The 24,755-nt window shown below is 41.4% G+C and overlaps 2 protein-coding genes across 8 annotated transcripts in view; one reads left to right on the plus strand and one right to left on the minus strand.

Annotated features, from left to right (window-relative positions):
* Nucleotides 1–18,085, minus strand: part of CEP76 (centrosomal protein 76) — a 39,529-nt gene extending 21,444 nt beyond the window's left edge. The window contains exons 1-7 of one of the 3 annotated variants that reach the window (XM_007062338.4): nucleotides 17,874–18,085; nucleotides 8,700–8,855; nucleotides 8,239–8,320; nucleotides 7,586–7,810; nucleotides 5,858–6,043; nucleotides 3,524–3,621; nucleotides 2,224–2,352 (exon numbers count right to left, since the gene is read on the minus strand). In XM_007062338.4, coding sequence (XP_007062400.1) covers nucleotides 2,224–2,352; nucleotides 3,524–3,621; nucleotides 5,858–6,043; nucleotides 7,586–7,810; nucleotides 8,239–8,320; nucleotides 8,700–8,855; nucleotides 17,874–17,936 — 939 coding nt within the window. In that variant the 5' untranslated portion in view covers nucleotides 17,937–18,085. Of the gene's footprint in view, nucleotides 1–2,223; nucleotides 2,353–3,523; nucleotides 3,622–5,857; nucleotides 6,044–7,585; nucleotides 7,811–8,238; nucleotides 8,321–8,699; nucleotides 8,856–17,564; nucleotides 17,822–17,873 lie in introns of those variants that run through there. The other 2 variants (XM_037892891.2, XM_007062339.4) reach the window with 2 other exon arrangements.
* Nucleotides 18,086–18,202: 117 nt separating this feature from the next.
* The window catches only part of PSMG2 (proteasome assembly chaperone 2), a 37,733-nt gene continuing 31,180 nt past the window's right edge, over nucleotides 18,203–24,755 (plus strand). Inside the window, exons 1-3 of one of the 5 annotated variants that reach the window (XM_043539905.1) lie at nucleotides 18,203–18,219; nucleotides 22,778–22,919; nucleotides 24,243–24,414. In XM_043539905.1, coding sequence (XP_043395840.1) covers nucleotides 22,860–22,919; nucleotides 24,243–24,414 — 232 coding nt within the window. In that variant the 5' untranslated portion in view covers nucleotides 18,203–18,219; nucleotides 22,778–22,859. Of the gene's footprint in view, nucleotides 18,220–22,546; nucleotides 22,920–24,242; nucleotides 24,415–24,755 lie in introns of those variants that run through there. The other 4 variants (XM_043539904.1, XM_007062340.4, XM_043539903.1 and 1 more) reach the window with 4 other exon arrangements.

A 24,755-nucleotide genomic window follows, 5' to 3' on the forward strand; every position in this document is an offset into this window, starting at 1 on the left:
TGCTGAGATTGGTAACAAGGGGGTTAATTTTATTTATAAAGCGTACCCACTCCAGAGTATCTCAGGGTGCCACACAGGCAACTGCATAAAATTATAAAATCTTTTCATTAAGTATCATATAAGGTAAAATGCAAAGACAAAAAATATTAAAACTAAAGAGGTCAGAAGTTCCTGCATAAAAAAGACAAAAAAGGTCCTGACAGTAAACATTCACCAGCTCATTTTAAAGACCTATTTAACATGGTCACATGGCAATAAACCTTTAGGTTACTGCCAACCAGGGCTGGATTTGAGCTACGGATATACATCCTAATTCCAATGCCTCCCACAATATTTCAAGGTAAAATATATTGTATCATCATTATTTTTATGCATATTGGGGTTATTTTAATTCATACAAAATCAAGTAGATACTAATAATTCTTAGATATTCCTCAACATCTCCAAGAAATCAGAATGAGAAGAAGATTCTGAAAGATCTCCTATCAGGTTATGAGGAATGCCTGCAGCATCAGCTTCTTCATAATTTTAAGACAGTTTCAAGCAGTGTAAAAGTTCACTTTTACCACTGCAATATCACATGGTCAAGCAAAACTAGTAGTAAGTTATACAGGTCACGCTAATAAAAACTTTTAACATACATATTCTGCATAATGTACACTAACTTCTCACTTAATGTTGTAGTTATGTTCCTGAAAAATGCAACTTTAAGTGAAACGATGTTAAACGAATCCAATTTTCCCATAAGTTTTAATGTAAATGTGGGGGGTTAGGTTCCAAGGAAATTCTGGGGGGGCAGACAAAAGGCATTATACTGTACAGTACTGTACTGTGGTTGGGAAGTGCCCCTGGTTTACCCCACACAGTCACAGCCCGCTGCAGGCAAGGATGCTAGGAAGCACCTTCACAGCAGCAGTGGCAGCTTACCTGGAGAAGAACAGGAGCCGACTTTGCTGGGGGATGCTCCAGGCCCACGTCTTCCCGTCACCACTCCAGTCCAGGCCCACCTCTTCCCACCCCCAGTACACCTCCTCTCCAGAGCACGCTGCATCCCTGCTCCTTCCCCGTCCCCAGAAAGTCCTAAGCACTGCCAAACAGCTGTTTGGCAGGCTTAGGACTTGCGGGGGAGAGGGAAGAGCAGAGACGCGTTGCTTCCCCACTCTTCCCCCTCCCTCCCAGCGCTTCCCTGCTGCCAAACAGCTGTTTGGCAGTGCTTAGGACTTTCTGGGAGGGAGGGGGAGGAGTGGAGAAGAGGAACTTGTGCAATGCTCCCTTGTAAAGTCACTGCTCTTCCACAAAATCTTACATGCAGTGTACAGAGCAGGCAGCCAAACGATGTTATAAGGGAGCATTGCACAACTTTAAACGAGCATGTTCCCTAATTGAGCAGCGACGTAACTTTGAAACAACGTTAAGCAGGAGGACATTAAGTGAGGAATTACTATATGCACCACATGGATTACAGAAAGTGTATTCTAGGAATAGAAGTTCTTAGTTTCTTTTATTTAGGCTTGCAGCTTCACGAGATAATGGACTTCAAAGATGTGAGATGTTTGTGTTCAGGCCTTGTCAGATATAACTTTCGGGAGGGAAATCCATATTTGGGTGGAGGAGAAAATATTTCTCTGGCAGATTGGCTTAAGAGAAGTGGCAGCTGTTTGAAGCTCATCAGAATTCTGAACGAGATGAAATAGTAGGCAGAGGGCAGGCAGCCATAACTCCGCCATGACTTACATTTATATACTTCCGTATTACATATGTGGAGGTGGTAACCATATGATACATAAGTTCACCATGCAACTTTGACTCTCTCTCTCTCGTCTTCTCTATCTATCTCTACTGGGATTTATTCTAACATTATTAAACTCTGAGCCGCTTCAATAAAACAATCCCATGATAATTTTTAAAACTCTAAAATAGTCTTAAAAGTTGTTCCGTAAGGCATCTGGCATATATAGATTACATGATGTTTTAGTGTGGCATAAGAACTTGTTTGGAATGACCTGCATAAATCACTTTAGGTTTTGCCACTTATAAGTAATGCAGAAATCTCAAATTCATAAGGATGAAATTTTATATCACATCGAAACATGTATTCTGTACCTAGAAATATACACTCTTATGCAAAATAGGTTACTTATACCTGTAGTCTGTACGTACAATTAAAATACCTTAAATTGGGAGTAGAGCAGATACTTGAATCTTTTAGAAGAATTCACAAACCTGTGCAAAAATCTTTACCAGCCTTGTGTTGTGTGAAGGCCTGATCTGCAAGTATTCTCTCCACCACTGCTTAGCATACACAAGAAACAAACGCTCTTTTTCTGCTGTTTTCTGCCGTTCTAAGGCAAGCTACAGTAAAAATAAATGTATTTAACTTTAATATTCCTGATATACATTAATGCTATGAGAGAAAATTCTAAACTGTTAACAGTCACCACAGTAAGCAGTGGGAGCATCAAATCTTTTCATTCTTAAAAATAAATTAAAAAAATAAATAAATAAAGCAGCTTAGTATTTAAAATAACACTTATACAAGTGCTGAAAGTAATCTTATTTAGGGTTTGAAATATTTCCTAAAAACTAATGAAAACTTAGTGTTATACTTCTTATTTGGATGCTAACACATCAAAGAGCTAGTAGATTTGTCATCAGTGTTGTGCGTCTTATTAATGAAAATGAAGACTCAGAGAGGTTGTCCTCCATATTAATATTTACTGGCTTTCATCATGAGGGGAAAGGTAGTAAGAAGACAAACACATATGCAATGTATACAAGGAAAAGAAATGCGCTGAAGCTACCTTATTTTGCTGCTTAAAGGTGATTAAATTAGGTTTAAAGGATAAAACGTATATGGTGATGTAATTTGAAATAAAATTGTGAATGATCTTTTTTTTAAAATTACAAAGAAGAAACAGCTCCTTATAGGGAATCTTTAGATGTATATAATTGTTCAACATGAATATTCTTCAAGACAATTTAAAAATCCAATGTCAGAGAAAAATACTTTGTATACGTCTAGTGAAAGACTCAAGGAGCTCAGTTTATTTAGTTTAACAAAAAGAAGGTTAAGGAGTGATTTGATTACAGTCTATAAGTACCTACATAGAGAACAAATATTTGAAAATGGGCTCTTCAATTTAACAGAGGACGACATAACCCAACTCAACAGCTAGAAATGGAAGCTAGACAAATTCAGACTGGCAATAAGGGGTAAATTTTTTAACAGCAATGGTAATTAACCATTGCAACAGTTTGCCAAGGGTCACGGTGAATTCTCCATCACTGGAAATTTTTAAATCAAGATTGGATGCTTTTCAAAGAGATATGCTCTAGGCATTGTTTTGGGGAAGTTCTCTAGCCAGTGTTACACAGAAAGGCAGATTACATGATGACAATGGTCCCTCCTGGCCTTGGAATCTAGGAATCTATGTATCAATACATCTGAAATCTGACAGCTGGGTGAATTTACAAAAAAAAAAAAAAACAAAAACACTCGCCGTACAAATTATGAATTACTTACTTGAGTATTAACTATTTCCTGGGACAGTGTCTTATTTGGCTGTGGGTACATCTCAAGTTTGATATTTAGGACTCCAACAGAAACCTTTGATTCTGTACCTTTGAACAAAAATACTGCTTGATCAATTCACTGAGAATTTCAGAGGCATCTATGACATATAGATCGGTCAACCAAGAATGAACACAAAAAAGTTAAATAATTTAAAAAAAAAAATTATCTATCCATTTTAATTCTGAAAAGAAAGATGCAAGTTTTTCTTACGATCATATTAGATTGATGCTTAAATATTTGTGTGTGTACTTTATTATATGTATGACAGCAGCATCTTGAGGCCCCAATCAAGGATAAGGGACCCACTACATTAAGTACTGTACAAAAAAAGATTTAAAATTCCCCCACAAAAAACTGACAGTCATTGCCCCAGAGATCTCACAATTTAGGATTATGACCTGATGTTAACAGGTGTAAGAAAAATATTTCGAAGAGGATGAGGCAACAGTGAAATTAGCAACATAAGCAACAGTATCAGCCAGCTATTTGTCTAGCTCAGGGGTTCTCAAACAGGGGGTCACAAGGTTATTACATGGGGGGGTCGCAAACCCCACTTCACCTCCAGCATTTATAATAGTGTTAAATATAAAAAAAAAAAATGTGTTTTTAATTTATAAGCGGGGGGGTTGCACTCAGAGGCTTGCTATGTGAAAGGGGTCATCAGTACAAAAGTTTGAGAACCACTGGTCTAGCTACATCAAATGGCAGCATCTACAAAATACATCACAACACAGGTAAGACTTAAGGGGAGTTTGAAAGAGGGCGAGATAGTGGTTTTATAGATTTTAATGATTTAACTGAACGAACAAGTAGAAAAATACTTGGAGTTTTTCCATTAATAACTAAAAATTATTTAAATCCTTACACTCAAATGGTTTGTGTGTACTTGTCAGACCTTATTCTACCCAAGTTTGTGGTTGTGTGTTAAACTTCTTGAATAATCTCATTTTGTCAGTGAGCTATTTGGTTCTTTTTATTTAATTTAAAAAAACCCACAAAAGTATTGAAGGTAATATAAACAATGGTGTGGTCATAGTAGGGTTGTTTTTCCTTAAACAAGCTTCATGTCAGGGTTTTACTCCTTGTACATCAACACTGGACTAATCCATCAAAAAAAAAAAAAGCAATATTTTTTTTAAATTGGCACTTATGTAATACCAAAAATGTTCAAAATACTTCAAAAACAGTAATTATTTAATCCTCACAACAGTATTCTAAAATATGTAGACAAGTTGTTCCTGTTTTACAGATGTAGCAATTGTGACAGAAAACACTCAAGTGACCTACCCAAGAGTAAAAAGTGAGTCTATTGCAGAGCTAGGATTAGAAGTCAAAGATCTTCTTCCACCTATCCATGTCTGGTCCATTAAACTATCGTGCCTCAAGAATTAAAAGTTCCATCCCAATTTGGAAAAAAATCATGTATTAAAGCTACGCTTAATGATAAACCTATACATTTAAAACTGAACTACTATCTTAGCAGCAACATGCTTTATTCAATCATGGTAACATATAGAACTGAGAGCCTAACACTGTGCTCTCTGTGGCTAATTTTAAAACTGCTATTCAGAACTCTGTGAACAGCAATGAAATTGTGAAGAATGTCAGTTTCACGCCAGTGATGCTCTGGAGGGCTATGAGCAGAAGAGGCAGACAGGGACATATTCACCCGTAAAAAGGGAGCAAACACAAAGGCTGACAGGTGGAGTCCAGAGACTTCTTTCCTCCTCACCCCTTGCAGTAGTCAGGAAGCTCTAGAGAAAGTAAATAGAAAGAGCCTTCTCCCTTCCATTTGCTGTGGGAGTTGGAATTTCAGATTTGACATAGCTACTAGCTAGAGGCTGACAAAATATGAAGCCCCTATCCAGGGTTCAAGGACAGCACCTTGGTAAACATCCAGCATCCTCCCTTTTCACAATAAGTGGAAATGTGCTGCTCAGCAGGCTGACCCTAGAACTTCCTGGTGGTGGGTCAGCCTCATCTTTTGGATCTGTCTGGCTAGGTGGTCTTGCCTGGTTATTTATTTAAGCTCTTTAGAATACAAACAGAGAGGAGGTCCCACCTCATAATTTCTCCAATCATAGAAGCGAATTTGGAATATTTTGTATATTAGATGACTGTAAAGAAGAAACTGATTACAGGTATCCCATGTAATTTATTGGGAGATATTATTCTATGTTAGTTAGCCAAGTGACGAAGCCGTATTGTAAATACTGGTTTCAGCCACAAGCAATTTTTATACAATATTTAGTTTGCCATTATAGCTGAAGCGTTTAATCTTACCTACACCCAGAAGTTCTACAGCAACATTTGTTACTCTGTTCTCTGCACCAAGGACTGACCGCCATTCCAAGAAATAGGATGCCACTAATGTGGTCTCACCAAATGTGTCAGTTTTGATCAGAACCATATGCACTGGATCACATATTGATAACATAGTGGTTGAATCCACCATCTTACTTCCGTCACCTGCCATTATTAGACCAATACAAAATAACAAGGACATTACTTCAATCACAACATCGTCATTACAAATGCTCCCCACTAGAATTGCTTTAAGAGATCACACAGTTACGTCCTCTAAAACTTTGTTTTAAATTACTGCGTAAGTTAGAAAGCAATCAGTTCTGGCCACTCATCTCCCCCAATCTCAAAAGAAGATATAGGAGAAACAGAAGGGGTTCAGAAACAAATTATGACAGAGGCATGGAAAGACTTCTATATGAGGAAAGACTGAAAATATTAGGGTTGTTTAGTTTACAAAGGTGACAAATGGAAGGGGCCAAGATGCAAGTACAGAGAATAATGACTGTTCGAAGGAAAGTAAACTTTTTGGCACTCTTATTTGGCCCTTCTAATAATATAACAACAATGAGACATTCAGTTAAATGAAAAGGTAACAAATTTAAAACTGATAAAAGGAAATACTGAGTTTTTTTTAAAACCACGATGCATACTTAACCCGTGGAACTCATTACCACAAGACACATTTGAGGAAAGCTCTTAATAAATTTTTTTTTAAAAAGATAGGTATTTAATGAGAATATCCTCAATTATATTAGCTGGGATACTTTAAAAAATAAATAAACATAACCCATCACGCTTCAGGGCACAAGCCAACTACTAACTGACAGCAGTTAGAAAGAAACTTCCCCTATGGTCAGGTTATTCCATAATAATCTTGTGTGGGCTTTCTAATACCAGATGCTTCAAAAGAAGGTAACGTCGGTGAGCCATTGATCTGATGTGGTACAACAACTCTTACATTCCTAGGTTTTCATTTATACCACTGTATGCATGAATGTGGAATCTTCATCTGCTGTTTTACTATCTGACTAATTTAACAAAAGAACTATACATTATTTTGGTACAATATAAAAATCACTGATAGGGCCTTCTAATATTTTCAATAGGACAATGGAATATATGTCTAGTCTGAGTGAGTGGCTACAAGACTTCTAGCCTTGAACTATGCAGCCAAGGCACAGCTATATTCCAGCATGACATACATCCTGTTTCATTTTGTTAATTCAATTCAAATATTTGGGAGGTTTACAACATGGTAATAATCTTGCCCATTAAACTCCTTTTTCAACATATTTTGACTGTTTTTCCTAAGTTAATATATTCTCTCTATATCCCTTTAGGAAAGGAATTGGCATTATTGTACCAAAGCCTACAGCCAACAATAGATGTGGCAGTGGCCACCATCTATATTGATGAGCTAATATTATTAACAACCTCTAATGTAATGTAATCTAATCCATCTACATGTTTTAATTCTGATATGATAAATTCTCAAAAATTATTGCAATGGTCAAACATTCCCTACATTTCCAACTAAATCATGATTAGATAAACGTAGTTTTGAAGAAATAGATTATCAGACAATGAACACTTTCACCTGCATTTGCTATATTATTGATCAAAATAGTATCAAATAATTTTAAACAACTCCATAAGGTTAGCACAATACATGACATCTATTTTCAGATTTACAGTGTTCCTTACCTAGGCTATCCTTGTGTATTTCAAGTAAAAAACCATCATGAAAATCTGGTTCACAGGCACATGGGACGGGCTTAGAGCGGAAACGTTGGTTTCGAAAGTGCAAACACAGAGTGAAGGTAGAACAAATTTGACCAGGGAAAGGTTCAGGTTCTTGCAGATGTTCCAGAAAAGCTTTTCCACCCAAAACCTGAAGGTAAAGATACCTCCGTGTTGGGTCAATGTTAGCTGCAAAGCGTAGCAATAAATGTGAAGAAACTGCCAACACGTCTTAAGAAATGTATTTAAAACATCAGCAAAGAAATACAAAAAGATCATCACAAGACATACTTCCAAAGAAAATGTTTGAAAGAATGGATAAAACTGGTTCTTAAAATATTTAGCAAACATTTCAATTTATACTACAATGTGTGATTTGTTGTTATTGTTCCTGCTGCTGCTTACATGGCATGTCTTTCTGCTATATACACTGTTTTATTTCCTTTTGATAAAACAGGAAAACCTCTTGCTTTCTGTACAATATGGAAATTATTTTAACTGAATTACTAAAACAATCAAAACTTCATTAAGTTCAAATAGTTAGCCTTACATTTTTAAGTAAAATTTCATATTTCTTATGGAACTATGATCCAGATATTCAATTAACAAAAACATACTTTTTTGCAGTACTGGAGGTTGTCTGTCAACAAAATGTGTAGAAGGTTTTGCAGTTGAAGTCATCTCTTGGTCATTCATATCCTAGAATTATAGTTAAAAGACATTTTTTAAAGAGTCAAGGAAGGATATCATGCTCTTGAAACCCTGAGAATCCCTCACTCCCACCCCCACAATGCCTCGAACATCACCCTTCTCACGAGTGGCTCGTATCTTCCGTCCAACTGGATAGTTTAATACTATACACAACTTCAACTGATTTCAGAAACAACAGTGTCATTCAATGACGTCAGAGTAAACGTTAAACTGATTTGCTAACAATTTGGTAGCAATTATTGAAGCTAATATAAAGTAACATTTGAGTGCATTGAGCTTTCACTTTCTAGGGAAAGAATTTCCACAATGCCAAGATGATGATATTTTCACTCTGTTTCACATATTTTCTTTTTCAAAAGTTACTCACGGTTACAAATGTAAGTTCTTTCATAACATCATCAATGATTCCTCGTCGTCTTAGGGCTTTCATCAGATCTTCTGCGGATAACTGTTGATGCTCGGGTGCTAATTCTTCACGTATAGTCTCAGCAAGTACTTCTCGGATTCTGCCATGGACATCCATCTAAACAGAATACTGTATTACCCTGGGGGAATTCTGTGCAACTGCGCACGTGCACAATTAATGAGCCCCGCAGATTTCTAATTTTTGCACAGAAAAAAAGCTTCTGCCAAATTGTTGCTGTTCTGCCTTATACCCACCAGAGGGCGCTATGGAGATAGAACAAAGCTGCAGCTCACAGCTAGCTAAGGAAGAGAAAGCCTGCCTTCTTCACCGCGCCTGGGGCCAGGTCAGGAGACAAGGGCTACAGGGAGACAGACAGCGTAGGGTGCTGGGGTGGGGTGGGGGTGGGGTTGGACAGACTGGGGCAGGGGCTGAATGGGAGGGGAGGCACAGGGCCATGTGGGGGCCAGGGAGGAGGTGCAGAGACACATGGGGATGGGGGTACAGGGAGACATAGGGACAGAGGGTGACTGCATGAGGGCACAGAGACACATGGTGATGGGGGAGGGGGTGCAGAGCTACATAGGGACAGGGGAGTGGCTGGATAAGGGCACAGAGACACATGGGGACTGGGACAGATGTGCCTGACTGAATGGGAGAGGCCAGGGTTCAGCCAGGGTCTTCATGGGGGAAGCTCCCCAACAATCCCTCCCCACCCCCCAAAAAAATCTGTTCCATACTTTTCCCACCCATACCAAACAACCCTCCAAGTTCACACCCAGGCTCTTCCCCAGCAATTTACTTCCCTCTCCCTCAGCTCCTCTGTTACCCCTGACTCCCCCAAGCCTTTGCACTTCTGAGGGGTGCAGGAAATACGGTTCTGTATTGTAGTTTCAATGAATTATTACTCAGAGTTCTGTATTAATATGCCTAGTAAGGAATCTATTTGTCAAAAAACATTTCCTGAATCTTTTGTGTTGTCTGTATTGTTACAGACATACATGCTGACAGGTATTTTGAAATAAAATGACCAAAATAATTGAAACTGGTAGGATTACATTGTGTTATTTTGACAAATAAAATATGCAGAATTTTAAAATATTGTGTGCAAAATTTTAAATTTTTGGTGCAGAATTCCACCAGGAGTAACTTCATATTACATCCTGTACAACAATCTACCCAATCTCAGACAGGATTTAAAAACACTACTTTTTTGATACTCCTGAAATATTTAAATAAGCCATATCCCTTAATAAAAGCATAGTGCTCTTAGAACTAGACACTTCTGAGCAGCATGGTAGTGGATTAAAATTAACAGTCCTGCAAAAAAACAGGAGTCCAGATGAAACAGTAATACAGTACACAATGTATTTCCCATTTTGACTATGGGGAGAATAGTCATCAGCGGTTTCCAAAAACAGGAGAAATCACAAAATACTTCCCTACATTATACTGGTAATTTTGCAGCTGCCTTTCACCTTCACTTCCAAATTGCGTATATAATGATTTTTATTTGCTAATAATTTGTCAGCAGTCATTAAAACCAATAAAAACAACATTTGAGTGCATTGAGCTTCCTCTTTATTGAAAGCATTTCTATATTCCCAACAACAATAGAGAATTTCAACTAACTCCTGACTGGGTATATCACAGGACGGGATGCAGATATACAATTTCTAGACACCATTAAGGACTGCTTCTTAGAACAGCCAGTCTTGGAACCCATAAGGGAGAGGCAATTATTGATTTAGTCCTAGGCAGGACCATCCCTAGGAGGGTGCAGGTCCTGGGACAAATCAGCCGCTAGTCTCCTCTCCTCACCGTCCGCCACATACCTCCTCACCCACACACCCCGCCACTCATCTCCCTGCCGTCCCACCGCTTGCCTTCCTGCTGTCCGTCCGGTGCACCCCCGTCTGCCCACCCCACCGCTCTCCTCCTCATCACCCCACCTGCTAGTCTCGTCGCCATCCATCCAGCATGCCCCCACAGTCCGCCACTCTCCTTCTCGCCATCCGCCTGCCTCCCCGTTCACCTCCTCAGCCCGCTTGTCCACCTCACCTCCCCGCCCGCCTCCTCACCTAAATATTGGGACAAATGGCATCCTGATCATACATCGGTCGGGACGCAGGACAAAGGGCTAAATATCGGGACAGTCCCGATTTTATCGAAGCATGGGGCCCCCCAAAGCACAGGGCAGTCTCCTCGATTCACCCTACCCAAGGGACAGCTTTGGTCCTAGGTGGAGCACAGGATCTGGTCCAAGAGGTGAATATAGCTGAACCACTCAGTAATACTGACTGTAATGTAATTAAATTTAACATCCGGGGGGGGGGGGGGAGGTGGAGAAAATGAAAGAAATCCACAAAAGTATAATTTCTTATAGAAGTATAAGAATAACAAAAATTAGAAAGCTAGTTAAATGGAAATTAAAAGGAACAGTCACAAAAGTGAAATGCCTGCAAGCTGCATGGGAACAATTTAAAAACACCATAACAGAAGCTCAAACTAAATGCATATATTTAAGAAAAAAAAACAACAGTAAAAGGACCAAAAAAATGGCACCATGGCTAAAAGGTGTAAGAGAGGCAGTTACAGACAAAAAGGCACCCTTTAAAAATTTGAAGTCAAATCCTACCGAGGAAAATAGAAAGGAGCATAAACCCTGGTAAGTCAACTGTAAAAAGTATAATTAGACAGGCCAAAAAAAGAAAAGCAACTAGCAAAAGACTCAAAAACTAAAGCAAAAATATCAAAGGAAAACATCAGAAGCAGGAAGCCTGCCAATCAGTGGGAAAAATGCACGATCAAGGTGCTAAGGACCACTCAAAGACAACAAAATTGTTGCAGAGAAGCTAAACGAATTCTTTGCTTCGGCCTTCACTGCACAGAATGGTGAGGGAGATTCCCAGACTGAGCCATTCTTTTTAGGTGACAAATGTGAAGGACTATCCCAGAATGAGGTGTAAACAAAGATCGTTTTAGAACAAATTGATAAATTAACAGTAATAAGTCAGTAATAAGTCACATGGTAAAGTTCTGAAGAAACTCAAATATGAAATTGCACAATTACTAACGGTAGTATGTAAAATATTGTTTAAACCAGCCTCCATACCAGATGACCGGAGGACAGCTAATATAACACTGATTTTTAAAAAATGGTCCAGAGGTGATCCTGGCAATTTCAGACCAGTAAACCTAACCTCAGTAGCAGGCAAATTGGTTGAAAAATATAGTAAAGAACAGAATTATCAGACACATAAATGAACACAGTATGTTGAGTACTCGTGGGGGAATTCTGTGCCAAAATATTAAAAATTCTGCCCATTTTATCTATCAAAATAATGCAATATAATCATACCAGTTTCATTTATTTTGGTAATTTATTTAAACTACAATACAATGAATGGAGAATGGGACTGGGGAGCACTGGAGGAAATCCCCAAGTCTCTTTGTCTAATAGTAATGTAGGTAGGTTTGACCCTTTATTTCTAGTTATTGGTCAACAAATATATGCAGGCATATGCTCAGTGTTACATCATAGGCAACTGAAGAGCAAGTGGAGGCTGGGGAATCAAACTCACAATTTATATTGACTACTGACCATCTCCAGAAAGGTAAGCACCGAACAGTTCAGGGAGAACATTTTGATAGGATTTTTTTTTCAGTCCAAAAATTTAGACCAGTTCTAATCACTAAAGCACAATAAGCATTTATAAGGTCATAGTGTCCTTTACACCACTCTGGCAATATAAAGGAGCCTTAAAACTTTTACACCTGTTTTATACTCCTGGGGAAATTCACAAAGACAATGTGAACAATTCACTAAGCAGGCAGGCTGCTACATTCTGCTCTGCCCCACACCTACCTCCTCAGAAACCCCCAAACCCCTGCCTCTCCATGCCAAGCATGTCACAATAGTGAGCAAGAGGGACAGAGTGTCTCTCTCACACACACACACACACAATTGTCCAGCCCTCTCACCCCCGTCCTAGTGGTGATTTAGATCTCTACCAGCTGCTCCAGGCACCTGAACCAACCTGCCTGCGCTGCTGAGGAGGAGCATATGACCGTTCTTGTGTATTTCCCTTTGCTTCCCCATCAGAAGTCATTTTGCTGCAGGGAAGCAAATAAATCTGTGGGAGAAACGAATTCTCCGCATGTGCAGTGAGTCAGAATCTCCCCAGTAGTAGTGGATGAAGAGTCAACACAGATTTTGTAAAGGGAAATCATGCCTCATCAATCTATTATAATTTTCTGAGGGTGTCAACAAGCACGCAGACAAGGGTGATCCAATTGCTATAATGTATTTGGACTTTCACAAAGCCTCTGACAAGTTTCCATACCTAAGGCTCATATGAAAAGGAAGCAGTCAAGGGATAGGAGGAAAGTTCTCATGGATCAGTAACTGGTTAAAAAATAAGCAGCAAAGGGTAGGAACAAATGGGCAGTTTTCACAATGGAGACAGGTAAATAAAGGGGTCCCCCAAGGATCTGTACTGGGACTTGTGCTGTTTAACATATTCATAAGTGACCTGGAAAAGGGGATAAACAGTGAGGTGGCAAAGTTTTCAGATGATACAAAATTACTCAAGATAGGCAAGTCCAAAGTTGACTGAGAAGAGTTACAAGGGGATCTCACAAAACTGCATGACTGAACAACAAAATGGCAGATGACATTCAATGTTGATTAGCACAAAGTAATCAACATTAGAAAATATAATCCTAATTATACACAGAAAATGATGGGGTCTAAAATAGCTGTTATCACTCAAGAAAGATTTTGGCGTCATCATGGAGAGTTCTCTGAAAACATCTGCTCAGTGTGCAGCAGCAGTCAAAAAATCTAATAGAATATTAGGAACCATTAGGAAATGGAAAGATAAAAAGACAGAAAATATCATCGTGCCACTATATAAATCCATGGTACACCCACTCCTTGAATACTGCATGCAGTTCTGTCTCTCCTATTTCAAAAAAAAAAAAAAAAAAAAAAAAAGGACATACTAAACTGGAAAAGTTACAGAGAAGGGCAACAAAAATGATTCAGGGTATGGAACAGCTTCTGTATGAGAAGAATTTAAAAACACTGGGACTGTTCATATTAGAAAAGAGATGACTTAGAGGGGATATGATAGAAGTCTATAAAACCAGGAATGCTGTGGAGAAAGTGAATAGGAAAGTGTTATTTACCCCTTCACATAACACAAGAACTAGAAAGTTAGTGAAATTACTAGGCAGTATATTTAAAACAAACATAAGGAAGTACTTCACACAATGCACAGTCAACCAGTGGAACTTGCTGCCAACGGACGTTGAAAGGCAAGATTATAACTGGATTCAAAAAAAGAATTAGGTAAATTCATGGAGGATAGGTTCATCAATGGGTATTTGCCAAGATGGTCAGGGATGCAACCCCATGTTCTGGATCTCCCTAGACTCTGACTGCCAGAAGCTGCGAGTGGAAGACAGGGAATGGATCACTCAAAAACTGTCTATTATGTTCATTAACACTGAAGCACCTGGCATTGGCCACTGTCAGAAGACAGGATACTGGGCTAGATGGGCCATTGTTCTGACCTAGTATGGCCATTTTAAATATTCTTATGATAAAACACTGATTCAAGTTTAACGACTCTCCTCTGTTCACCCTCTCCACCTTAAGTTAACATGCAGCTTCCTCTACATTTCTTTTAGATGACTGTTTCAAGACAGGAGTACTTCTTCTGGACAAAAGCAGTATCTTCAGACTCATCTCTATTCCCCACCTTGACTCAGGCATCAACTATACTAGTACAGTTAAAGTTTTATTACCCCCTAGTGTGGCAGCAGTTCTACCAGTAAAAAGATGCTAAATACTAAATAATAAAGATGTTATAGTTATTCCCATTCAGGTAAGGAAATAACTATACCGTTTTAATACACCTTTACACAGGCATAACTGCATATACAATAAGGTCTTTACCAGTATAAGTGTTTCAGTAAAAAAAGACAAAAAACCAAACCTCATCCCCTAACTAAAATAGCTGTACTGGTAAAACTCAAGTGTAGCCCAGGCCTCAACTATTTGGCTTCATTGTCCATTATCTTGACAGCATTCCAGACCTTGAACACTCCTCCTCCCACATATCTGTAAATCTGCCCATTATGAAATCTTATCTATGCTTTTGTATCATTTTGTGTCTCAAACTCCAGAGTTCTGCCCACATATTGTGTCTAGTATACCCTCGTCCCTACAAGGATGATCTTGTGATCAAGGGACTAGGCTGGGATTCATGAGATCTGGGTTTTGTTGCTGGTTCCATCACAGACTTCCTGTGTGACCATATGGAAGTTACCTAATCTCTGTATTTTAGTTCCTCAGCTGTAAAGTTGGGATAAATATACTTCCCAATCTCTCAGGTACATTGTAAGGCTAAATTAATTAGTGTAGGTGAGGTACCCTATTACTATGGTGATAAGTACCACAGAAATGTCTATAAATAAGCATCACATAATTCTCATCTGTTCCAACATCTAGTTCAAACTTTATCATCTTTAAAAGGAAAAAGAAAAAACAAAGCCCTCCAGGAATTTACTCCAATTTACCTCAAAGACCTTGTCTTCTCCTACTCCCAATCTCTTTCACTTATCTACCACTAGCCTCCTCTGTCCTGTTACACAGTTTGGTAAGCTGATGGTGCAAGAGTCTTCTCTTAAGGTCCTGGCTTTTGCAGCAACCTCCCTTTCTCTCTCCACCTTACCCACTCTGTCTTATTTCGCATAACTGAAATCACAGCTTTTCTCTATGACCTACGTACCTTTTCAGCTCTCCAAAAGATTGAGAAGTGTGAAAAACAGACTTAGGGATCTGAGCTTGGTATTTTTTGTGATGATGGAAAAAAAAAAAAAAAAAGACAGATGTAGCAAGCCCAGGAAAAGACTAATCAGAGCAGAGACAAGGGGAGAAACAAGATGAAGGAATAATAAACAGATGTTGGAAGGGGGAAAATAATTAGGCAAGCAGATACTTGCCCTAACAAAAGGGGAGTAGAAACAAAAACCTCACTTTTAAAACAAACCCTGAGGCAGAGAGAAGGAAAACAAGGCAGGATACATACTGGACAGCTGTTTATTTTAAATCACTCAGTTACCAGAGCCATTGCTTTTCTGACCAGGAGATCCCATAAGGAGGTTCAGTCACCAATTTGATTACATTCATTGTGCTTTCACATTACGGGGAGACCGCACAAAGGTTGTCATCTGCTCCTCGCCCTCTTCACCTTTTTCGGTCCCCTACACAGTAGATTTAAGTGGACAAGGGTCTTTACAACACTAAGTTCAGGAAAGCAGCAGGAATGGACAGAATATATCTTGAATTCCTGAAAAACCTTGGTCTGAAGGTGGCTAGTAGACTTCTTCAGCAATGTCCACTCTTCCGGTGTAATATCAAAAGAGTGGAAAGGGGGCCAAGATCATAGTCATTCTGAAGCCCGGAAATGAGGCCACTCACCCAAAAAGCTACCAGCCCATCTCGCCCTTAGCAGTTGCTATAAACTGTTGGAGCAGCTCCTACTTCAAAGGTTACAGCACATACTGCAGCAACTGGTACCCAAAAAGCAGGCCAGATTTAGAAATGGTCACAACTAGTGTGACTGGGTGCTGGCCTTAACCAACTACATAGAACCCATCTACCAGAAAAATTAAAAGCAGCAGCAGCATTCATTGATCTTTCTTCTGCATACAATACTGTATGATGCAAACATCTTCCGTTGAAGTTACCATTCGCTTTCTCATGCCAATCAACCATCAAACATCACTGAGATGCTGAGTAACACAAGATTCACTGTACATCTTGGTAAATCTGCCAGCAAATCACAGAGATCTGTCTGCACTATTCAATTTCTACACCAGTGAGAATCCAGTCATATCATCCCATAAATTCATCCATGCAAACAATATTGCACTAGCAACAAAGCATCTCTCTGAAGGCCATAGAAAAGGTGATGAACAATGACCTTTAGACACTTGAGACATATTTCAAAACTTGGCGACTGAAACTCAATGCTCTGCCTTCCATGTGAATAAACAATACCAAAGTGCCACTGCAAGTGGACTTTTGTGGTCTGCTTCTACCACATGACTACAACCCATGGTACCTTGGAGTTACTCTCAACTGGATGCTGACCTATCTCCAATACCTTGATAACACCAAAAAGAAGATAAAGACAAGGGCTAACATCATACAGAAGCTCACTAGCACATTTTAGGGATGACATGCATACATGCTTTGAACATCAGTACAAGCTCTGGTCTTGGCAACCACAGAGTATTGTGCGCCAGCTTCTACACCAATCTCGTTGACGCTGAAATCAATGTCACACTCTGGATTGTTAGGGGATCTCTCAGATCAATTCCAACCAATCCCAGGGCTCTCAATTTTGGAAGGCATCGTGCCAGCCAACATCAGGCAAGACGCTGCTGTGGTCCAGGAGTACAACAAGACCCTGGCTACTCTGGACCAACGCGTACACCTAGACCTCAATTCACTCCCTCTCTCCCAACTCAAGTCCAGGAAGCCTTTCCGGAACCACACGTCAAGGATACAGGCCAATGGAAAAGCTGCCAGCACTCACTGGCTTGAGTCATGGAGTGCTTGCAATGTTCCAGTCAAAAACCTGACTGAAGCTACAGTGAAAAGCCCCGGCAGTGTGCCTTTCCCCTAGGCAGCGGGCAGCACTCAACCCCATTTGGGCAACACACAGATGGCGAGGATAGCTCCTCCACAAATGGAAAAACCAAAGAACCACCAAGTTGCGACTGTGGTGAGGTACAAACCACGGGACGCACCGGCTCGCTTGGTGGCTGCAGGCTGGCGTGGAGGGTGGGCACTAGCCTACCCCTGCAAGGCGTTGGAATGACTGTCCAACCTCAAGCCTCATACACTCAGCCGGTTGCTTTTCCAACACTGCACTAAAGAAGTGACCAGAGCAGCAGGGCGAGGAGGCACCAGCCCGCCACACACACACACCGAAGCTGGCAGTGGTACGAGCCCCTCATAGGCGCAGGGCAAAGCCCTGGCACCAGCTGACCCAGCACGCGCGCTTCCAACGGCGGCGGGGGAGGGGGCTATTCTCCGGTCTCCCGCCCGCCCCTCACCCTGGTCAGCTGCTGCCGGATGATCTGCTTCAGCTCCGAGGCCTTCTCCGGGGGCAGCGCCATGGCGAGCCCCGAGCGCGGCAGCGCCTACAGGACACGCGCCCTGCCCAGTGCCCAGCCCCCGGCCCGTCCTCTCTCATGAACCCAATGCGGGGCTCCTGGGACTGCCTCCTCTCACCCAGCCCCACCCACCACGCTCAGCGGCCGCGCGCTCCCCTCCCCCCGCCAACCGCTTTTCGAACGGGCGCACAACTCGGGCGCGAGGCTGCCTGACTCAGCCGCCTGAGGGAAACTGTGACCCTCCAAACGCCTCCCCGGAGCAATGTGCTGCTGGTAGCAGTTACCGGTACGTGACAGATTGTAAGAAACTGCGATTGGAAAAAAAAAACAAACACCTGCTACCTGCGGCAGCAAAAGTTTGCAGACAGCAGTTTGTCCCTGGGCTCATGGCAGGACAAAGTATTATCTAAACCGGTGGTTCCCAAACTTCAACAACCCATGACCCTCCTTCACTAAGCTGTGAAATCTCGTGAACCCCCTCCTAAAAATGAATATTTCCAGGGATTTAAGTTTAAATTTCCCCAGGGTGATGGATGTGCTTGCTTTCCTCTCCATAGCGCTTGGAAGTCCTTTGGAACTACTGGAGAAAGATAAAGCCTTAGCTCTGGTTCAGGCTGACCACTGGGGCTCGGGCTGCCGGCCCCAACTGCCCGGCCCCACTCTCCATGGGGCTCGGGCTACCAGCCCAGTGATGACTGCCGTGGGCTGGGGCTGCTGGGCCCGCCCCACTGACCAGGTGCCTGTTCAGTGCTCCATGGGGCTCAGGCTGTCTGCCCTGCAACCTGGTCCCACCTGCTGCTGCCCAGGCCCGGGGCCCTCTGGACACCATTAGTGAAATTTTTCTGGTGAACCTTCTGTAACGTTGTGCAAAAAGGGGTTTGTGAACCCCAGTTTGGGAACCAGTGATCTAGACCATTCCTGACACATGTTTGTCCAACTTGCTCTTAAAAATCTCCCTAGGCAATTTATTCCAGTGCTTAACCACCCTGACAGGAAGTTTATTGGCAGTAGAAAGAGATGAATTCTTATTTCTTTCATCTCAAAAAACATAGCACAAAAATTGGATTGAACCATTAGTGTTGATAAAGAAGAAGTTGAAATCAAATCTACATTTGTTCATTGTAGGATATTCCACTCTGTTTCAAATTCTCTATTCTGTCCTGATTACCTGGCAGCCCCAACGCTGGAAGTGCCTCACTCCACTCAATTGTCAGTGTTTTATAAGATAGGCATCTGCAAAAGCTACATAGAGGTTGATGGAATCCAAAAGTTGTTGTTGTAGAGATGTAAGAATCTTGTCAGAACACAGTACTTTTTCAGCTGTCTTAACAAACACGTCTTGTCTCTTCATTTAAGGAGTTAATATAAGTGCCCTTATTAGTCAGCTTCTGAACTGAAGTCTTTGTTTCTTCCAGTACATTTTCAATGGATATCTCTCTGATTGATCCAAGTGTAGCTTCCGTTGCTGGACAGAGATCTGCTACTGTTGTAGCAGGTGCCTGGATGACATTGTATAGTGACCCAAGTGGTTTCAACAGTAGACTTACAAAAGAGAATGGAGATTGTGTTCTCTGAACTTAGTAGCATAATTAGTTCACCAGCCTCACTACTTAGATCCATCCCATCTTGGTAGATACTTTCCAAAGCCATTAATAATGGTTGCAGTAATTTTAAGACAACAGCCAAGGATCGCTCATGAGAAAGCCAACGGATTTTCCCAGGTTGGACTAATTAGAACTTCTGTCCCAATGTATCCTCTATATTTTCTAAGATGTTCAGTCCTTTTGGATTCTTGCTGAAAAAGAGTATAATGAAGACATTGAATTTATAGCTTTTTAAATGCCTTTTGAAGATTCTGCAGCTTGTACTAATGCTATTTGGAATAGAAGGCCTCTGTAGTGTGTATTGGAGAGATTAGGGTTACACTTTTCTCTGAGCAAAGCTTGTACTCCACTATGTCTTCCAGAGAAGTTTGCAGCTCCATCAAATGTACAAGCAGCCATCTGTCTGGGGTTCAATTGACAAGCATTTAACTCTTCTAAGATGTGGGTTGTCAGAGATACAGCTGATGTGACTTCTATAACCTGAACATCTAGAAATTCATCTACTGACCTAACACTGATCTCAAGATAACGTAGGTAGTGACTTAATACTTGACACCCATTTGCATCGGTGCATTCATCAGCCATGTATGCACATTTTCTGAATGTGATGAGAGAGTTCTTCACTTTTTCAATGACTGAATCTTTCACTGTTGCACTGCATGCTTTTAACTAGTCAATTGAGTTTCTTGCAGAAAGATAGTGAGCATTTGCTGGTCTTGGTCGGAACCAGTGTCCAACTTCTGGATTAATAAATGACAATGCACATAACATTGGCCTCCAGTCTGTAGTGTGTGGTATCTCTTGCTTAAAGAGAAAGTATGATATGACAGACATGTTTGTTCGCATAAACTGTGTTGTGTCTCCAGCATTCTTAACAGCCTCATTAAGTACTTCTAAAATTGGCTTTGACAATGATTAGCTTACAAGGCTTTCTGCGTGTCAATGCAGTCCAGAGGATTGGTGTTTTGCAGACTTTTCACATAGTTTGTCAGCACTGGCTTTGCTGATCAGTCTGGCAAATCAAGCTCCTCCACTTTTACCATATAAATCCATGGTATGCTCACACTTTGAATACTGAGTGCAGTCCTGGTTGCCCCATCTCAAAAGAGATATATTGGAATTGGAAAAGGTACAGAGAAGGGCAATTAAAATTATTAGGCGTATGGAACAGCTTCCATATGAGGAGAGATTAAAAAGACTGGTGGACTTTCCGGCTTGGAAGAGACTATTAAGGGGGAGGTCTATAAAACCTATAAAATGTTGCATCCCTGCCGATCCTGGCTAATAACCATTGATAGACATATCCTCCCTCACATAACACAAGAACTAGGGGTCACCCAATGACATAAATAAGCAGTGGGTTTAAAACAAACAAAAGGAAGTACTTCTTCACACAACATACAGTCAACCTGTGGAACTGTTTGCCAGTGGCAGTTGTGAAGGCCAAAACTAGAACAGGATTAAAAAAAGAACTAGATAAGTTCCTGGAGAATATGTCCATCAATGTCTATTAGCCAGGATAGGCAGGGATGCAACACCTTGCTTTGAGAGCCTCTGTTTGCCCAAAGCTGGGAGTGGACAACAGGGAATGGATCACTCAATAATTGCCCTGTTTTGTTAATTCCCTTTGAAGCACCTGGCACTGTCCACTGTTGGAAGACAGAGTACTGGGCTAGATGGACCATTGGTCTGAGCCAATATGGCCGTTCATATGTTCTTATGTAAAAATTAGTTATAATATAATAAAAATGTTTAGTACAGAAACTCCCAACACCAGCCAAAATTGATCACTTGGGCAACACAAGCTCTGTCTGCTGGAAACCTAAGCAGAGTAGGTGAGTTCATGTAAATACAGTCTGGCCCTTAAGCCTTCCTCCCTTCCCTGGCTCATCACCAGCTGTCAGGGGAGAGCTCAGTCAGACCTTGCTTACAAATCATAATTTTAAATTATAAGGTTGGCCAACATTGCTGAAACATTGTCAGAAAAAACAACACCTGTGTGAGGAAGCTAGTCTTTGTTCATAGTTTTCTAACCTATTATACTTTTTCAGGTACAAGTATCTTATCATACACTGTATATGCTTTTAAAGTGTGTATTAATGCTTCAATTTCAATTGAAATTTCCAACCAGTGACAAAATTGGCAACACTGTTGTAACTAGTTGACCACTGGGGGGTGGGGGGAAGTGTTGGAGAAATTCAGGGGCATGTACAGACCCCTGGTGGGGGGAAAGGGGTGTAAGGAAGGCCAGGTTTCACTGAATTAAGTCTCTTGCTGCAGTACCTCAGCAGGTTACATCAAAGAGGAGCTGCAGTGACTAGGCATTCAGATGCCTGTGCCTTTAAGCAGAAAGAATGAGGAGTACTTGTGGCACCTGAGAGACTAACAAATTTATTTGAGCATAAGCTTTCATGGGCTAAAACCCACTTCATCGGATGCATGCAGTGGAAAATACAGTAGGAAGATATATATATATACACAGAGAACATGAAAAAATGGGTGTTGCCATACCCACTATAACGAGAGTGATCAGTTAAGGTGAGCTATTATCAGCAGGAGAAAAAACACCTTTTTGTAGTGATAATCAGGATGGCCCATTTCCAACAGTTGACAAGAAGGTGTGAGTAACAGTAGGGGGAAAAAAGAAAAGGAGTACTTGTGGCACCTTAGAGACTAACAAATTTATTTGAGCATAAGCTTTCGTGAGCTACAGCTCGCTTCATCGGAGTGGAAAATACAGAGGGGAGATTTATATACACAGAGAACATGAAATAATGGGTGTTATACACACTAAAAGGAGAGTGATCACTTAAGAAGTAGGGGGAAAAATAAGCATGGGGAAATAGTTTTACTTTGTGTAATGCCCTTAGCTGCTCCTCTTAACCAATCAATTGTTGCCCTCTGCTCAGACCCTGGCCATCCCCTCCTCTGATTTGCCCCCTTTGTCCTTTTTTAACCCCTGTAAATGCAGCCAGGAGAACCTTTTGCCTAGTAAGGGCAGGGTGAAGAGCAGTGGCTCCAGCAGATGTTACTGAGCATGTGCAGTTTGTGTGAGCTTGCTGAGTGCACCCTACGTAGCACATTGCTACAGAGAGCAGTTTCCTACACTACACCTGGTCGCCCAACCCTGTCTGCGGCTCCAGCTGCGTATCAGAGGACCCCCTGCAAAGAAGGCCGGTGGGGAGTGGGGCGGGACAGGCGGTTACATGGGCGCCTAATGCCTTTCTCTGCCGCGGCCAGGCGTCAGACAAACGCGCCGCAGAGACGGAGGACCCCGCTGGAGAACAGAGGTGGACGCACAGCACCGGTCCTTCCCGGCGGGATGTTTGTGCCGTGCGGCAGTTCCGCTGCTGCGGACTTTGAAGGCTTCACGCTCCTGCTGGTAACAAGCCCCCGCCCCCCAGGGTTCCTCCCCCGCCATTCGGCTCAGCAGCTGTCCCCTGCCCCAGCCAAGGCCGAGCGCCGGTCCCGGGAAAGGAGACTCCGCCCCCGGCCAGAGGGAGCGGCGGGGCGGGGCGGGGCGGTGCAAACCGGCGCGGCCGGGCCTAGGATATGGGTTCCAGCGGAAGCGCTGGGTTGGCTCTTGCTGCCCGGCGGCGGGTGTCTGGAGCGGTGGCCGCGGAGTGACCGGGCTGCCCAGCTCGCTATCAGCTGCCCCCGCGCAGCTGGGAAACAGAAACGGCTCTTCATTGCTGTTACCTGCCCTGACTCTGTAGTAACCTGGGGGGAGAGGGGGGTGTCGCTTGTTACTCTCCGCCCCCACCCCCCCCGTCCCGCAAACAGTTACAGGGGCTTAACTGTAGGGATGCGAGTAAAATTAAGCACCGCGTAATGATTTGCTGGCTTGGGGCCCATGGTAGGTGCAACATATTCAAATACTCTTCCCTTTCTTTCGGCAGTGCCACATACCCTTTCCAAAGCCATCCATAGCTGAGTTTTCTGCAGTCTTCTTAATTAAGCTTTCATTTCCGCTGGCAAAGCCCTTGTGCAACTAAATGTTCACTGTTTGCCATACTGAGGTTAATGTTTATGGGTAATAGAGGCTGTATGTTGGGGGTTTTTCAGCAGGGCACATCTTGTAATGCAGTACTGATCTATTAGTATAGGAATGAAATATGGAAGATACCTGTCTTCCAATGTGTAAAAGGAAGCTTCAGGTTCTCCTATCCCATTTTAATAATATTGAGTAAGAGGGTAGTCATTTGAGCATATACTTAAAGATATAAGTTGAGTTTTAATTTATTAATTTGAATACTATACATAGTTGTTTCTAACTCAAAAATCACAACTGAATGTATAAAAACTATGTAATATCAAAATAGCCAATAGATGTCACTAGGTGCTAACAAATTCTTTATTAGGTTTTAAAGAATATTTTCATGATCTGTCTAGCAAAAAAATTAAGGCCCCAAATCTGTAAACACTTATCCGTATGCTTAATTTTATATCTATAGGACTATTCACAGATATAAAGTTAAGTGGTTGCAGGATCAAAACCAAAGTTTGCATTAGTAAAGCTGTTCACAAATTAGCTTTTTTTTGTCTAGTGGCAAGGGCTTACTCTTAAGTGTTTGTGATGAGTCTAATTAGTACAAGAATTCAGAACTTCCTTTCTGTCTATTTGTCAACTATCAATTTTTTTTACTGTAATTCAGGAAGTAAATACCAATTTGTTGCTAATGCTAAGAATCTTCTGTTGTTTCAGCCAGCTGTATCAGTTGGGAATGTTGGCCAGCTGGCGGTAGATCTAGTTATTTTTACCCTTGACATGCCTAAAGTTGGTTACTTCTACACTGATTGCCTGGTGCCAATGGTTGGCAATAATCCGTATGCAACAGCAGAAGAAAACTCAACAGAGTTGAGTATAAATGCTGAAGGTATGTACTAAAAGTGTATTTCCAGTGGTCCAAAGCTATGTCTCAAATGTTCAGTTGGGCCCCAGTCCTGCAATGAGCTCTATACAGAGACCCCAGTGGAAATGGGGCTCCATGTGGGTGGAAGGGGTACACCCATGTTATGTTCACTATAGGATTGGGAATGTAGTTTCCTTGTAAAGCCAGTTTGTGCTGAAACAGGAAACTATATTGTTGAAATAATACAGTATGTGCCTTTTTATGTAGCTAAATTACTGTTCTAATCTGATACTTTCCAGATCAAAATTGCTACACTCCCCTTCTTAGTTTGCTTAAGTGAACCACTTTAAATGAAGAGCTGTAAC

Source organism: Chelonia mydas, chromosome 2 (assembly GCF_015237465.2).
Source record: "Chelonia mydas isolate rCheMyd1 chromosome 2, rCheMyd1.pri.v2, whole genome shotgun sequence".
NCBI classification, from domain to species: Eukaryota; Metazoa; Chordata; order Testudines; family Cheloniidae; genus Chelonia; species Chelonia mydas.